We start from the raw sequence: 16954 nt of genomic DNA on the forward strand, positions 1-16954 counted from the left end.
AAACTTTGGTCAAAAAAAGCACTGAAAAAGTGTCACTGTTCTTGTCCACAAGAAGGACACAGTGGGATGAGGTCCTGTCATCCCAGGGGCTGGTGAGGGATGAAGGCTGCCCCTCAGGAGCAGGTGGGCAGGGATTTGGAAGCTGTTCAGTCATGATCCAATGTTTTCTTCTCTTTCTTTGCAACTGTTTTTGCTACACTTACTGTTAGCTAAATGGGTCCTGGGCCCAAGGGAAAGGGCAGTCTGGCTTGAATAACTTATGAACAGAGTTGGGGCTGGGAGTTGAGGAGAGATCATTTCTGGGAGCTGGCATCTCCATTTCCATCATTTTCATTTATTTCCTAGGCCTCCTTTGCTCACTGGATCCTCTCACAACAACTCCACAGAGAGGCAAAGATGACAAAACAGAAGCACAGGTCGGCAAAATCCTGTGTCTTAAGTCACAGCTACCAACCAGCAAATCCCAGATTCGAGCCTGGAGGACTTGACACCAAAGCCACAGACCTTTGCTTCTCCACGTATGGTTCACAGATCAGCAGGGTAAGCATCACTAGGAGACGTAAGGAAGCTCAGGTCCATCCCAGACCTACTGAACCAGAATCTGAATTTCAACACGATCCCTAGGTGATTCATGAGCACATGAAAGTTTGAGAAGTGCTGCTCTAAACCACAATGCTAGACTGTGATCGAAACTGCTGGGGCAGCTCAGCACGAAGGAAGACAGAGTCTATTCATTAGAAGAACTGAGAGCAGGGAGCAAGCAGATCACAGGCAGAAGACACTTCATTCAGACTTTAGATGATTAGCACTACTGCCGTTTCCTCCTCTCAACTCCACACCTCTGGCCACTCTCCCAGGGCTGTTCTAGGTTCTGCAGTATGCCTCATAACCATCAGGCTTTTAAAAAAAAAAAAACAGACTTTATTTTTTAGAGCAATTTTGGGTTCATAGCAAAACTAAGAGGAAAGTACAGAGAGCTCTCACCTCCCCCGTCCCCCCGCCACAGCCTCCACCATGATCAGCATTCCCCACCAGAGCAGCACATTTGTTACAGCTGATGAACCTACAATAACACATCATTATCACCCAGAGTCCACGGTTCACATTAGGGTTCACTCTCCCAACAGGCTTTCAACTCCTGGGGCAGAGTATCTATTAGGGAAGAAACTGGGATACCTGGATCCTTGTACCAAATACCATTCTGAATTCAAGTGCCTCTGAGTCTGACAGTAACCAGAGGCTGACCATGTGCTCTCTGCTCTCAGCTTCCTCAACTCCGTACCACCCCTGGGCTGGTCCACTTACATCTCTGTGGGATGGAGTCAGAGGCTCGAGCCTAAAGGGCCACAGTTCCAAAGGACAGAGCAGTGGAGAGACGAGAAGAATAGCGAATTAGGAGGACAAAACTGCCTCTTCTCCTGCCACAAGCCAGGTCAGGATCCATGGCAACCCTTGCCTCCTGGGCCCACAGCTCCCCCACACCTCAAGGAGGAGTCCTGGTTCCCACTGGAAGCCACAGCCTGGCCAGCCTCCTCTCTCAGGACCCTGTTGACTCACCCTTCCCTCTCCCTGCCCTTGACTCCAGAATAGGGACTCAGACCAACACCACTCAGGACCTGGGAACAATCATGAAATGGAAGCACAGTTCTAGGCAATCAAATGCCAACAAAGTGAGTGCGCCTTGCGTAGCCTCCCCTGGGTGGTGCTGCCTCCCTATCAGAGCAGATGGCTGGGGTAGATGGTCCCTCCATCTGCCTTAGTTCTGAGCTAGGGGCAGGTGATTAAAAAAAAAAAGAGGGCTACCAAACTAAGTAAAGTCTAAAAGGTCAGAATTTAAAAAAAAATTATATATATATAGCTAGGACATTTTTCAGCTAGAATCCCATTCGTATCCTTTCTGGTTGATTCTCAACTGTCTTCATCCTACACTGACCCTTCCATGGTCAGTCACACCCAGGTTGCAGGTAATGCAGATGTGGTTCCGCCTCCTGCATCATCTACCCCACCCCTTGTTCTCCTCCCTCTATGGGGACCATTCATCACTGCACTAGAGTTGGTCACAAGGTGCATAAGGAAAGGAAGTTGCTGTCCTTGGACCCTCAGACCCAGGACTGAACATCAACATGCTTCTGTGCTTGTGGATGGCTTGAGTCACCCATATGCTTCTCCCTCCTGTTCTGGAACTTCTAGGTCAGAGGTCACAAGTTCACAAAGCGGACGGGGACCAGGTAGGCAGTACAAACGTGAGATAACAGGGAGTGGCCAGCAGGCTAACGGGGCAGCCACTGCCCAGCCCCAGCTGATTCCAGCCACGCACAGATGTGGGATCAGCAGAGCCAAGCCTCCTGATTCGAAAGATCGGGAAACAGAATTTGTTTCAAAATGTGAAAGCACGTTTTTAAATACCGGCAAATAATAAAAATATTTTTAAACCACTTAGCTAGCCAAACAAAACAGGCCTGAATTTGTGACTGCTGTTCTAGCTGCTCCGCTCTGTTGTCTCTCTCCTATTCAAGGTACCACTTTGGTCCCCACCGTGCTGTTTCTGGGTGAGGGTCTAACTTCAGAGACCACTCAGGAGCTCCGGCAGTTCCAAGCCCAGCACCCGTGGGCTGAGAGGGGTTGGCTCCGTGGAACAGGCCCGGCAGCAGGCACAGCAGAGCACCAGCTGTACCAATCTGCTGCGGCTGTAATCCAAGCTGCTGACTGCCATCTATAAAGCCCTGCACGGCTGCAGTTCTGGTTACCTCAGGGCTCCTCTCCCCTCGGGCTGCAGTGCGACCTCGGCTCTCCCACATAAGAGCTCGCAGTGAGCACTCCAGCTCGAGATCTGGGAAGCCAGAGGCCGACGAGCCTTGGAGAAAGCATCGAGCTTCGGCAAGTCGTCCCACAGCCCTGACCACCAACTGAGCAGAGTGGGCGGCCTCCTGGGCACCGTGGAAGCCCCAATATTAAGGCCATGACTGAGGAGCACAGAAAATGTGCTGTCCTCGATGATGATCGGGGCTCTCGGAAAAACCCAAGAGATGCTCTCTGCTCTGCCTCAAGTCCAGACCAGGGTTTCTGCTCAGACACCACAGCCAGCCCAGTTTCTGTCTCCTCTGCAAGAAGAACCGAATCAGGGCCAAGGCTTTTGGCAAAGACGATTTCAGCTGAACAATGTAAAACTGAGCCGGAGTGGGTTGTGGCAGGCAAACCTCCTCAGGCTTTAGAACAACCAACAATGTGCTCTTGTCTCCCAAGTCAGGGTGGGAGCAGGGAGAAATCCTCTTAATGTTTTCTCCTCCTCCGTCCCAGTGGCTCCTGCCATCCCTTCTCCAGAGAAGCCAGGCGGGTGGGCAGCTTGCTTTTCTGGCTCCAGGAACACAAACGGGAGTGCCATGGAAACCCCCAGAGCGTGCACGACACCGCAACAGGAACAAAACTCTTTCAAGTCCAGAAACAAAATCTGGACCCTTTCATGATGACCGCGGAAGGCCCCTGGTGAGGGACGCTGGCAGGCTACTAGCCCTGAGCCTCACATGCCGAGGACCTGGACCGCAGCCCAAAGACGGAAGGAGAGAAGAAAAGGGAGTCTGAAACACATTCTGATATCTCCCACCCCAGCCCTGAGATGGCACCACAGGGATGGAGACGGTCAGGTGTCTAAACTAGAACACCTCAGAATTCTGAGCAAGACATGGCTGCTATCCCGCTCAGGCAAAGAAAGACACCAGGCAAAGGCCCAGGGACAGAAGCGGTTCCCAACACAAAAACAGTGGATCTCTGCTCTCTCCACCTTCTACAAAATGCCCAAGAAATACTCTGCACAACGGCACTTACCAATGTTTGGATGTTTCAAAAGTCGGCATATCCGGGCCTCACGTTCCAGTTTCTGGTGATCTAAAAGCAGAAGAGAGCAAACAAAAGCCATCAAACACCCATTCTGTTTGTGGCCACCTGGCTACTCATACGTCTTCAATTCTTAGGCACCAACTATGCCCTTTTTACAATTGCTAAATTAGTGCAGCAAATCATGGCAATCCTGGAGACAAGTACCACAACCTTTCCCTGATAAAGAAGTAAGTGCCCCGGGAAAGCTCCCCAAGCTAGTGTGTGGCCGAGCCAGGATCTGAATCCAAGTCTTACACTAAAATCTGGTGCTCCTTCCATGACAGCAGGGATTTCCCTGGGCCAGGGTGTCCAGAATCTCTTCCTTGTTGGAAATACTAATAATGACCAAGTTTTACTGAACACCTACTACATGACCAGATACTGTGCTAGGAGTTTTGCATATATTTTCTAATTTAGCCTTCATGGCAACCTTGAAACATAATGATGCTGACAATGAAGATGATGATGATGATATTGATGATTTGAAAAAATAATAGCCAGCATTTATCGAGCACATACTTCTACATCAAGCAGACACATCTTTTAATTTAGTCCCATAACAACTCTGTGAGGTTGGTACTATTATGATGCCCATTTTGCAGAAATTCTGCTTCTCCTCAGGAGCCTCGTGGCCACCCACTGCTAGGAGCTCTGACCTCTGGGCACTCAGGCTCTGGGGTTACTCGGCTTTGGTGAAATGACCAGAACGCAAGAGCCCCCAGATCTAAGCAAGCAGCACTGGTCGGTTCCCTCCACAGGAAGGCAGAGCTCCAGAAACAGAAGGACAGGCTATTATTACTCAAAGCAAGGTGGCCTAGAAGCCCTCCCCACGCTGCCTCCCTCTCTCTCCTTGCTGGAATCCCACCAGTCACCTCCTTCACAAAGTCTTCCCTGTTCCTCCAGGTGGACTGTGACTTCTCTCCCCCATGACCCACCCCCCCATCTCCCATGGTATCACTTATCACCTTCACATCATACATTATATCAATTATCTCCAAAGGGTGGGACCTCTCCTTGGTGCTCCCTAGAGTTCCTTCCATATCAGAGGCTTAATAACAGTTTATGAATAACAGTAGTAGTAAAACTACTATTTACTAAGCATTTACTATACGCCAGCCAGAGGCATGAATTATCTTATCACATCCTTGTGGAAACCCTGTGAAGGGGGAAGTCTGATTAGCTGCATTACATTACAAAGGAGGAAACTGAGGCTTAAAACGTTAAAGTAACCTGCCCAAGGTCACAGAGATAGGCAGCAGACGCAAGTGGTCCAAGCCTAGAGCCATCTTTCTTCATCGCTAGGCTACGATGACGGGATAGAGAAAAGTGAGAGCATCAGGTAAAGACTCCAGGCTGTGAGGGGCACAGTCCAGTTCACCCCAACTTCTCCAGATCCAGGCAGGCTTCACACCCATACCTGCCAAGCAATTCCGGCCTCACCTGGTAGGGGCTTCTGCCCATCCCACCTCTACCTAAATAGCAAAGAGCCTCTGTAAAGCCTCCCATAACGTTCATAACCCTCACAACCATCCTATCAGAGAGGTGATTTGATTGTCCCCATTTCACAGATGATGAAACAGGCCCAGAGAAGTTAAATAACTTGCCAAGGTCCTACAGCAGGAAAGAGATAGAACTAGGATTTCAAGCCCAGGCTGGTCTGAGCTAACACAGGGATTACAGACTAGAAGGAATTCATATTTATTGTTTCACCAACCACCTTCAGCTTTGTCCTAAACTTTTCCTCCAGGGACAGCTCTGCTCTGTGGAAGAAGGAGGTGGGGACAGGCAGAGATTAGTTCCTGCTGCCCAGCTAATCCATCCCAGCTGCCCAAAGATCTGGGTCAGGCCTTTCTTCCCACCCTCAAGTTCGGTATGACCACTGACCAGGTGCAGCCAGGAGAACCCTAGGTAATCCCACACTGCCTGGGATCCCTTAGTCCCAGGACCTTCAGAAGGTCGGGTTGTTGAGGAAGCAGCACCAGCCCTGCCTGGCAGCAAGAGAGCTTGCTTCTTCTAGATCTGGCGGGAGGATGTCAGGGCGACCCCACCTTCCTCCCCGCCCCTGGATGTGGGATGGAGGTACCAAGCTAGCCATCCCAAAGCAGCAGACCCACAGGCCCTCTCTCTGACCATTCACCTCACACTCTCCAACCCACAACTCTCAGGCTTGGCTGCCCGGGCAGGTGCAGGAGAAGAGCATCTTGCGATGCAGAGGTGGCAGCTAGGGGTAAGGCCCAGAAGATTAATGTTTATCTCCTCCCTTAAGTCTCTTACTGGCTAATGGTTACAGTTCCACAACAGCAACAGCACTAAAAATAAGGGTCCTCCGGCTTTACCAGTGACTCAGAGTGGGAAGAGAAGAGACACAGATTCACACTCCCAGCTCCTCGAAGGAGCTGCCCAGGGTCCAGAGGGTCCTTGACAGGATCGCTTAGTTCGACCCTATCTCCAAGGAGTTGAGCCCCACATTCCATGTGAGGCCCATGTCTTCGCTGAAGCCAGGGCTGCACCTCGGTCCTTGCTCTGAGCCTTAGTCATGGAGTCTGGTCACTGACACAACAGTTTTGGAGTCAGATGGAGTCCCAGAGCTACCACATTGGGTGAGTTATTAAACTCATCTGAGCCTCATCCATTCATTCAAAAAATATTTATTGAAGCCTACTATGTGACAGGTGCTGTTCTAGATGCTGGGGATATGGCAGGGAACAAAACAGATAGAAATCCCCACCCTCACTGACCCGATATTCTGGTGGGCCGAGTCAGGGGAGGGACAGACAGTAACAACTGGACAGCACGTCAGATGTCGTGGCAAGTGCAACACAGGGGGAAAAAAAACCAGGGAAAGCAGAGACTGCACACTTGCACACTTAAACAGGTAGTCAGGGAAGGCCTCAGCAAGGGGGTGACATTTGATTAGAACCCAAAGGAGGAGAAAGAGTGAGCCAGGCACACATCGTGGGAAAGGGTTTCCTCATTTCTAACATGGAGGCAGTGGTATCTGTGGGTTAAACGATGTGTTTGGGTGAATGCTCAGCACAGTGCCTGGTACACAGGGAGAGCCTCCTCTCCAAGGGCCAGTGGTAAGACAGATGAGGCTTCCCAGGCTGGACTCGTGGCCATAGCCAACTCCAGAGACACTGAGAGAGTCGGACCCACTCCCCCCAGCCTGGGCCATCACAGGGTCCATGGCAGGCCAACTGAACCCTCTCCAATGTGGCATTCCTAGGGGTGGGGGTGTTCCTCCCTTTGGGGTGGGGCCCACCTGTGTCTACAGCCTGCAGGTAAAGGTTACCAACAGGGCTCCGCAGAGAGAACAGTCCAGGGATCCCTCGCCTTCCTTGGCCTTGCTGGCTATGGCGCCCCGCCATCCCGAGGTTCTGCTCAATGAGCCGTGTGGTTTCTGCCTACCACGCTCTCCCTACCTCCCTACTCTGCGCACAGCCGGCCAGCACCCTGGCCTCTCCAGCTGTTATCTCTTGTCCCTTTCCCCCTCCCTTCCTGTCCTGTTGTCCCCTCCAGGGCTGCTCCAGGTCTGGGAAAAAGCAGAGGCCTCCCCATCAGCAGCAGCGGTGTTTCAGGAACAAGTATGGTTCGGAGAGCATCTTTCCGCTGCAACGCCTGTCCTGTAAACTCAGCATCCTCAACCCCAAAACGGGTGGGGCCACCGCACTGGCTTGGTCCACAGTGGTAGGTCCAGGCCCCTGCTTGGCATCCCAAGGTGGTAACACACCAGCCAGTGCTCCTGCCACAAAGGTGGCCTTCTCCTTTGAGACACCCCTCCTTCCAGTGACAGCTGAGCTTGTCATTCTAAGGGAACAGCCCAGGCCTTCCAAGGCTGACCCTCTTCCCATCCACCTTTCGACTGGGCTCGTCCCCCGCCCCCTCACACAGCCCAGCCCCCCCCTTCCTGTTTGACAACAGCCACTTCCCGCTTTTGCACAGGGCCACTTCCTGCCTGCCTGTGAGCTACTGCCATGGAGAGACCCACCCCTGCCGGCCTTCAGCCCAGCTCCAACCACAGCCCTCTGCAAGGCTTGCCCCCTCAAGAGCTGAGGCAGCAACAGGAGCAGAAAGCAGAAGAAGCCTTTATCAAGGTCCCCTTCAGGCCTTCCTAATGGCCCCACCCAGGGCAGGGCCAGGCCCCGGGACTCAAGCATCCCTGGAGGCCTCGCCTCTCCCGCCTTCTGCCCAAGCACTTCGAGACTTGGTCCAGGTCATCACCAAGGCCAGACCCCCTGGACAAGAAGGGCAGCAATGAGTGACCAGAGGTGCCAAGGGAGGCAGAAAAGAGGACACAGACGGTGAGGAGGCTGGGCGGCACAGGAGAGGCGGAGCTAGAAACACCTCTCCCCTAGGACCCCAGGAGAGATGCCCACTCCAAATTCACTTTCCTCCCCCAACAGGATGGGGGGCACAGGGAGAGCTGGCCAGATTCTCCACGGCCCTGCAGAGACACGCCGGCTGATTTAGTGCCACTTCTCTAAAACCATGAATGCCAGCACTAGCTTCAAATAAGCTCCTGCCGCCATCTAAACACACGACCCACTGTGAGTGGGAAAGCACACAGAGTCCTCCTCTGGCTATGGGGACCCTCCCCAAGTTCCAATCTCAATGACACCCTTGACTTTTCAAAGAGTATTTCAAAGGTCTGTGCCTGTGGCCCCAACACAGATCGGGACAAGCTTCCCACAGCCCCATTGATTTCAGATGCTCAGTATGGGCATCTCCTCTTGCTGCCTTTCCAAGCGCCCCCCTCCTGGCCCCCTGAGGCATCACTCTGAGGAACAGAAATGAGGGCAGCCTAGGGATTTGGTGTCATAATCCACACTCCCCAGCTGCTTATAAACAGCCCCTGGCCTTGGGCACTGACCAGTGGGAATCCCAAGCCACAATCCCATTGACCGACCTCACCCTGACACTGCAAGGCCACATCCCTTCCTCTCTGAATCTCACTCTAAAGGTGCAAAGTCCTCAATTAAGAGCAAAGTCTGGGCATCATGTAAGAGCAGGGCCATGGCTTCTAATTCCTTCACACCCGTACACCCGAGGACTAGCTGAGGGCGGTAAATCCAGTGGGACAGGGCCTGACATGTGCCCACATGAACCCCCAAGGCTCTGTCCTTTAACTTGGTGTCCTCCCCTTCTCTTTAGTCCTAACTCGAGCCGTTTTAACTGGACGACACAAAGACCTGAGCCCCACTATGACCTTTGGATCTTAAGATGAGAGGCTTTAACTGAGGAGGAAAAGGAGGGAGGCATCAAGAAGAGCCCCACAGTGAAAGTCTTCCAACCCAGCCTGGATAGAGAAAATCCCCACGGGGTCACCAGCAAGCCCCAAGAAGGCAAGGCTCTGCCTCTGGACGCTCTCAAGGGCCAGAACAGGGTCAGCCGCTGAGTTCTCCATGCCCCCAGCAGGGCCCTGGGTGCCTGCAGCCTTTGCCCACTGTTTTGGTGACATTTCCTTCATGGTAACCAGCCCCAAGTAAAACATCCCAGGAAGCAGCCCCTAAAAATAGCTCCTCCCAGGGCAGCAGCAAGCGGGGGGAGGGGAAAGAGAGGGAGGAGAAAAGAGGGGAGCAGATGGGAAGCTGCTGCTGCCGATGATAGGGCCCAGGAAGTAGAGATGGTGTTGGGGAGAAATGGCTGGAAATATCCCCACCGTAGAGCGGTCTCTACCCAGACAGGTGGATACCGACAAGAATGAGACCTAGTTGGCAGAAAGGAAGGATTTGCTCCACTGGGCTTAGAGCTTTGGACCTAGATGGAGAGATATGGGGGTGTTATATCAGGATTTATCACAGGAACAAAATATCCAGAATCTGTATTTTAAGGGAAGAGTCAAGGAGTAAGTGAAGAGTCCACTGCTCAAGGGTGCTGGGATCCGAGCACTGGCATGAATCACTGGCATGTCTACAGCTCAAAACAAACCAATCTTTTGTGTCTTGGTTTCCCCACTGGCCCTGGGGCAGAACTGTCTGGCCATGGGCAGAGGACAAAGGGCCTCTGCCGAGATGCATTCAAGAGGTGCGAAGTGCCCATCGCTTCCTGGCACCAACCTTCTGGTACCCATGGGACCAGGCCCTTGTCAGCCTGCCAAGGCCGTCCCGAGAGCAGCAAGCACAGGGATGGGGGCAGGAGCCCATCACACCCACTCCCCCCATTCCTGGTCTCCAGCCTCAGCAGAGAATGGGGTCAGTCACGCACCTCTAGGGTTTCAGCACAGCCTCAAAGCCTGGAGCACAGCTCCTGACAAGGGACCAGAGGATGCAGCATGAAGAAGGCAGGGGCTTCTCCTACAGGATGGGGCCACCTTCCAACCTCCATCCCCACCCTATGATGCCAGCATCCAAAGTCACTCTGGGAAGGGGTAGGAGGGCAGGGTGTCAGGCCAGTGTTGTACGAACTACGTCACACAGCTCCCAGCATGACTGTAGGATGAAACCAGCCCTTGGCATGAAGAAGGGGCCTCCAGGCTGCTTCCTCATCCACTCAGGGGGACGAGTCAGAGCAGCTCAGTCACTTATACACAGGATGCCCATCTCTCTGTCAACAGAAATTGGTCTGTTTTATCCTCAGGAGAAAAGCACAGTTTTGTACGTAACCTCCTTAAACACTTCCTCAGATCCCAGAGTCCCAGGGTTCCAGTGCTGCACAGATTTCTCCTCCTCCCCTCCCTCCTTCATTGCTGCATCACCCTCCCCTCTCTTCACCTAGATCCTTAACAGGGAAGTCTCACTTGGAGATACCACAAGGAACACAAGTGTCATGGGGGCTACTCAGGCCAATGCTAAGGGGGCAGGAACTTTCAGCTGGCACCACCCAGAGGGATCCTATTTCAGTCCCCAGGGCCAGCTGGACCCCAGAAAGGGACAGCCTTTACCCTTCTGGTGGCCAACATGCCACAACCTCAGCCAGTTTGCCACAGCCGTGGACATGAACTGACACCCCAATCTGGGGCCTCAGAAGGAGGCCCCTAATCACAGAACAGATGGCCACATACCGGCAGAGACATCTCCTGGAGGAGGCTGGGCCAAGGTGTGTCTGGTACATCTCAGCGAGCATGGCAAGAGCAGCTGTCACTGCTGTCGCTGATTTTAGATGGCATTTCTTACGGCGTGGCTCAGGGACCACCTGCATGAAACTCACTAAGGCACTTGTTTTTAAAAGTGTACATTCTGGGGCTTCACCTCAGATCTCCTAAAGCTGAATCTCTGTGGAGAGAGCCCGGGAGTCTGCATCTTTAACCAGTCTTCAAGGTGATCCTCTTGCACACTAAAATTGAAAATTGCTTCTTAGAGGAAGTCCCGGTATTGCCCTATAATGCCAGTGATGTTAGGGAAAGAACCTTAAGCTACACGGTCTTCCTACTTCTCCCACCTGCCTTATTCCTCAAGCACAGGTCTTTAACCTCATCTGTCCTCTCCAACAGCTGTGGCAGGCCTACAGCCTGGCTCCATGGATCAGAAAGGGGGAACTCAAGCCAGCACCAGGTTACAAGGGTTCCAACAACTCAGTTATGCGTTTCCCGAGAGCCAAAGCCAAAAGGCAACTATGCTGGTAACACAGTCTTCTTAATCCATTCATTCAACACCTATACGAGGCTCAGTATGTATCAGGCACTTTGCTGTATCGGTATGTTTCAGGCCCTGCTTACACAGAAGCAAAACAAATAGATATGGTTCCTACCCTTACCTCCCAGGTCCTCAGGAAGAGGAAAGCATTTGCTTACATTTAGCTTCAACAGCAATTTCCTCATGTAGGGGACACAGATCAAATAAATGAACAAACAAAGCAAGTGCTGTTAACAGATTCATAATATTGTTTCTGGTAGCACCTCTTAGTAAGGCTAAGGATCCCATCACAGTGAAAGCAATTGGAATTCAGAATGGTCCCAATAAAGAAGTTTCTTGTGATGTGAATTGTTCCAAGGATAAATCCTAAACTATGTAGAAGAAAGGAAGGACCATTTGCCCTTCAACTGTATCAACAGAGAAAATGCTTTGGATATAAGCAAGAGAGTGGGATATAAAATGTTATGCTCCACGAGGTGACAATCTATATGCATATGAATAAAGATAAGAAAGGAATATGAAGATTTAAAAATAAAGAAAGACATAAGGGCTCAGGCTCCTGGGGGAGGGGGTGCTCTTAAATCTTAAAATAACGACTTATCATTGCCATCACCTGGCCCACTAGCTCCTGCATCCAAGCCTATTTTAAATGCCTCCTTCAGTCTAGCTGAGAGCTAAGCTTGGAACCATGGGCTCCCTTAAGGGCCCCAACTCCACACCTATTGCTGTTCCAAAGCAAATGGAGTGACGTTATGTGACTTTCAGTGACTCTACATAGACAGGCCTGCAGACAAAGATAGTGCTCAATGCAGGGCCCCATGAACTCCCTACCTCGGAGCACAGCCACTACCACCGTGGGCCCCTGAGGCCACAGTGACAAGAGACAACAGAGGAAAAGATGGATTCCCATCCAGAGATGACCCCCCAGAAGACCAGGTGATTTCTCTCCAAGCTTCCTGGGCCCCCTCGCCATGGATGCCACGGAGAAGCTGCCCGATACACTCTTTCGTTTTGCAGCAAGAGAATCACAAACAAGAAAGATAACAGTCAGGGAGACAGCAAATGCAGCAAGCTCCTTCAGACCCTCATCGATGACCCTGGTGGGCCCACAACATTCCCAGACACAGAAATCCAACACCTGTGGAGCCCTAGACAGACAGACAGTGAAGAGTGAAACCCAGCCCCAGCTGCCGCACCTTTATAAAATATACAGTGTAAACTGAGAGGCTACAGGGAAGCCACGGCCTTCACTCCCTAACCCCACGGGCACCAGCCTAGTGGGCACCCTGGCCCAACCCTCCCCAGGAATTCACATCCCCCATGCCCACATCTACAGCACAGCCTCTGGACTGCTCCCTCCATCTCCAAGACAACACCCTCCCACTCTCCCAACCTCCAAACAGTACTGGCACCTACGTATTTCTGACCTCTCTTGTTGGTATCTGTGCCTGTCAGCCAGGACCAGGCCTCTGTCCCAAAGTTAACCTGGCACACCAGCCACATAACAGAGCCCCAGTTGTGGCATAACCATCTCGAGAGAGGGGGAGTTGCTGCCCGAAGCATATGATCTAACACAAGAATCTTCTTCTGGAGGAAAAAAACCAAAGAGAAATAAAACCTCGTCCAGTTTGGGCAGGGAGAGAAAGGTATGAGCTGGGAAAGGTGGCACAAGGTTGAAAGAAGGTGAGACTGGAAAGGGACATGATCACACAGGTTACAGAAGTTCAGGTGGGTAGGGAAGGAGCAGAAAATGACAGCCCAAGGCAGGCAGCTCCACAAAGTCAGCACACCAGCTAACCTCATCCCAGAGTTCGGCTCCCAGCTGTCTCTCCCTCCCTCACCCCGAGGTCAGAGGACACTGGTGAGATGAGGAAAGCAAAGCATTGCATCATTAACTGGAGACACCAGACACCAACCCCATTTCTGACGCATCCAGGCTATGCTGTGTGGGCACGGGGAGGTATCTATTCTCAAACTGTCGTCCCTGCCTGCACCCTGCACCCTTGGCAGAGGATGTCTGCCAGAGCCCAGCCCACCACGTTGTCCCACCATCCCATAGGAGAAGGGCATCTGACTGCCCACATATCTCTATGGCAACCATCGCCTCCAACTCAAGGTACCCAGAGAGAAAGAAAACAAACAAATAAGTCAACTTTATAGCCAATGTAGACGAACGGCAAGCGATGGGCTGGGAGGGAGACAGTAAGACAACCCCTGCTTGTGGGGATGGAAAGACGCATTTCCAGCCAGGAGGCAGACACAGCCCTGTTAAACAGGTCCCAGAACAACTGGCAATATGACAGAAGCCCACTGTCATTTTATAGCTTCTCCAATGCTTGGGGACATCTCTTACCTCAGAGACGCCCAAGTCATCACTAGCTATGGCCCACGTCTCCCCTAGGGCACCTGTCCTGGCTCCTGATATATTTATGGCATCCTATTGCCAAGTCTTAATTCCTTTCTCTGAGTCTCATAACCTTTGTCCCCATGCTGCACCCTGCAGCCCTCAATGACCTGACCCGTCCACATACCTCCATACTCGCCACACCTGTTCACAGAGCACTTCTCACACTGCTAGGTCTATACCTATCAGATGAGGTGAGTTTGGCAAACACCCAATACAAAGTGCAGGGAGTGTAGGTTCAAGGTGTGAAAGACAGGGCCTGACCCTCCCAGCCTCAGGTACTTGGGAGGATCTCACTAGACAGGCTCTCAGGCCTGGGCCTTCACAATCCTCAGACCCCAGGCCATGCTGCTCCCACCCAGACCAGGCCGCTGAGATTTCCAGACCATGAGGCATCACCCTCCACCCAGGACAGACTGCATCTGCTGCTGCAACACCAACTTTGTAATTTGATCAAAAAAGCAATCAAGTTCATCTGGCAGGATTTGTTCCCGAGAAGCCCTCGCCAGTAGCAACCTCCCCTGATGTTTACAGATTCCCTTCCCTTGGGAGTCTGTTCTGCCGCCTGGTGGGCAGGGGGAGGCTGGATTTGTCAGAGCTGTTCACTTACTGCATTTCCATCTTAAGTCACCACTGGGGCACAGGGACTAGGATAGGCCAGGAGCGGCTATCACTGCCCCAAACACAGAGACTCCAAATGCCCCCAGTGAAAAGCTCTCCATTCCAAGCCACCCACCACTCCCCAGATCCTCCCCCTCCATAAAAACCAAATTCCCTTGAGCCTTCAGGGACCACTCCTTCCTGTAGCAACCTACATATCTTACATCTTCATTCTTTTCTACCATTCCCCATACAATTCCTTGCCTGGCTACAAAGTCCACCCACCCTAAAACTCCAACTCTTCTCCAAGAGCTAAAACACACCATCTCCAACTGCTGGAGCATCTTCAGAAGAATTCATAGCTCTTGGAGGCACCCCAGGGAGAGGCCAAGATGGTGAATACTCACCCCGGGCAGATAACTTCTTGGTATTGATGATTTTTGCTGCATACTCCTGCGTGGAGGTTTTCTTCACACACCTGCGGACCACAGAGAAAGCACCCCTGGAGGGAGAAGGGGGAAAGAACTGGGACACGGAGCAGAGCAGAGCAACACAAACACACTTCAGGTCTGAGGATAGCAATGCCTCCATCACCAGACCTTTCTTTAGTCAAAATCCCATACACATCAGCATAGTGATTATCACCACCCAACATAGGGCAGAAGGATGTGGCCTCTGCAGGACATTCAACAGATGTGGGTGGAGGACCACCCTACTCCCACCCCCATATCTAGTCGCTGAGCACAGCAACAGCCCTAACCTCAGGCTGTTCGTCAAGAACTGGTGGGAGACGCTTAAAACACACACCTGCTGCATCTCACCGACAGCCCTCCAGTCCCAGTCAGGAGAGCCGGGAGGAGGGAAGAGACCCTGCCCTTTTCTCAGCAGGAATAGTTGAGGGTAGGGGAAAGAGACATTAGAAAGAGGGTCTAATCTCCTGAGAGAGAAATCTCCTCAGCCATGGGGAGAGTGAGGAAAGTGAGGCTCAAATACCCCACAGCTGGCTTCATCCCACTGCATCCCGGCTCAACTGACAGCAGGGAAAGAGAGGATCTAGTTGTGGGTCTCAGACATCAACAGTTCCCCTTCCCCATGGTATTTCCCTCTACGTCCGCCCCGAATGGGAGCTCGTACTCTCCAGCTCTGGAAACGTCTAGGGGGGCGGGCAGGGCGGGGGCTGCAATGGCCAGCCTCGGCGCCGCGGGTGGGGGTGGGGGGGCCGGGGCTGCTGCAGCGGCCAGCTCAGTGCGGAGGGGAGGGGGATGCTGCGGCTGCGGCGCGCGGCTCCCAGGACCACTGCAGGCATAGGGGGAGGGGACGGGGGTGCTGCAGCACTGCCCAGCAGCCCGGCTGGGATCCTGGAAGCGACACTAGCCGGGGACGGGGCCGGGCACCAAACATCCCCCCACACCCGGGCACCGCAGCGGGGTTAGAGCTGCAGGGCCGGGGAGGGTCCTGAGTGCCAGGCGCGTGGGACGTGGGACAGGGTGCTGAGTGAGCTCCTGGACAGGGTGGGGAGAGGGCTGAGGGTAGGCGGGATCGGGATGGGGGGCGCCTGAAGGGTGCGGGAGGGGCGGGGCTGGAGGGCGCCCAGGAGCGGTCCAGGGGCTGCAGTCCCCGCGGCAGCACGGGGTGCAGCGGCCCGGGCAGCTGCTGCAGGGAGCGCAGGGGGCTGCGGGGCAGGGAGCTGGGGGCGAGGGGGCCCCGGAGGCGGCAGGCGGGAAAAGCTGGGGGTGGGGCGGGCGGAGGGGGCGCTGCAGCGGCCGGTGCAGGGCCGGGGGGCGGGGCGAGGAACCGCATAGCGCCCTGGCGGGGCGGGCAGGGTCGGGGGCAGCGGCGGGCGGCGGGCGGGCCATACTTGCCGAGCTCCTCGAAGAGCTGGTAGTCGTCGGTGAAACGAGTGCAGGTGGCGGTGGTGGCCATGCTGGCGGGCGGGCGGGCGGACGCGGCGGTGCAGCCCCCGCCGACGTCGGTGCACAGTCACCGCCGCCCGGCCGAGGGAGCAAGAGGAGGAGACGGGGCTGAGCCCGGCAGCACCGCGAGACTTTACCGGGGAGAGCGAGGGAGGGAGGGACACCCCCGCGCCGCCCGCCAGCCCCGCCCCCAGCCCCGCCGGCCCCCCGCCCGGCCCCCGGACCTCCCCCGGGGAGGGGCCTCCCGCCGCCGGCCCCGCCCAGCCCCGGGAGCCGCCCGGGCTGGGCAGCGCGCGCAAGGGAGCGGAGGGGACGGGGTTCCAGCCGGGGGCCACCCGGAGGGGGCTGAAAGGCTCGCGACCTGTGGGCTCGTCCCAGGGCGGACCCTACCAGGGCTCGGAACGTGCATGCGAGTGTGTGTGTGTTGGGAGTGTGTAGAGGTCTGGACCACCAAGTTCTCTGGCGAGGCTCCGCAAACGGGTCTTATGCCACAGCCTGGCTCACATGATGTGGCGAGAGGACCAAGGTCAAAAAGCCCGTGTCAGACTGCACACTCGGGATGCGCCCCCAGTCTGTGCAGAGCCAGCTCTCAG

At 54.0% G+C, this 16954-nt stretch overlaps 1 protein-coding gene across 34 annotated transcripts in view; it reads right to left on the reverse strand.

The window, feature by feature from the left end:
* The window catches only part of CAMK2G (calcium/calmodulin dependent protein kinase II gamma), a 52961-nt gene extending 36450 nt beyond the window's left edge, over nucleotides 1-16511 (reverse strand). For 7 of the 34 annotated variants that reach the window (XM_074374238.1, XM_074374236.1, XM_074374249.1 and 4 more), the window contains exons 1-3: nucleotides 16307-16509; nucleotides 14856-14950; nucleotides 3823-3882 (exon numbers count right to left, since the gene is read on the reverse strand). In XM_074374238.1, the coding sequence (XP_074230339.1) occupies nucleotides 3823-3882; nucleotides 14856-14950; nucleotides 16307-16371 (220 nt within the window). In that variant the 5' untranslated portion in view covers nucleotides 16372-16509. Of the gene's footprint in view, nucleotides 1-3822; nucleotides 3883-14855; nucleotides 14951-16306 lie in introns of all 34 variants that reach the window. The other 27 variants (XM_074374255.1, XM_074374239.1, XM_074374231.1 and 24 more) reach the window with 8 other exon arrangements.
* Nucleotides 16512-16954: the final 443 nt, after the last annotated feature.

Source organism: Camelus bactrianus, chromosome 11 (assembly GCF_048773025.1).
Source record: "Camelus bactrianus isolate YW-2024 breed Bactrian camel chromosome 11, ASM4877302v1, whole genome shotgun sequence".
NCBI classification, from domain to species: domain Eukaryota; kingdom Metazoa; phylum Chordata; class Mammalia; order Artiodactyla; family Camelidae; genus Camelus; species Camelus bactrianus.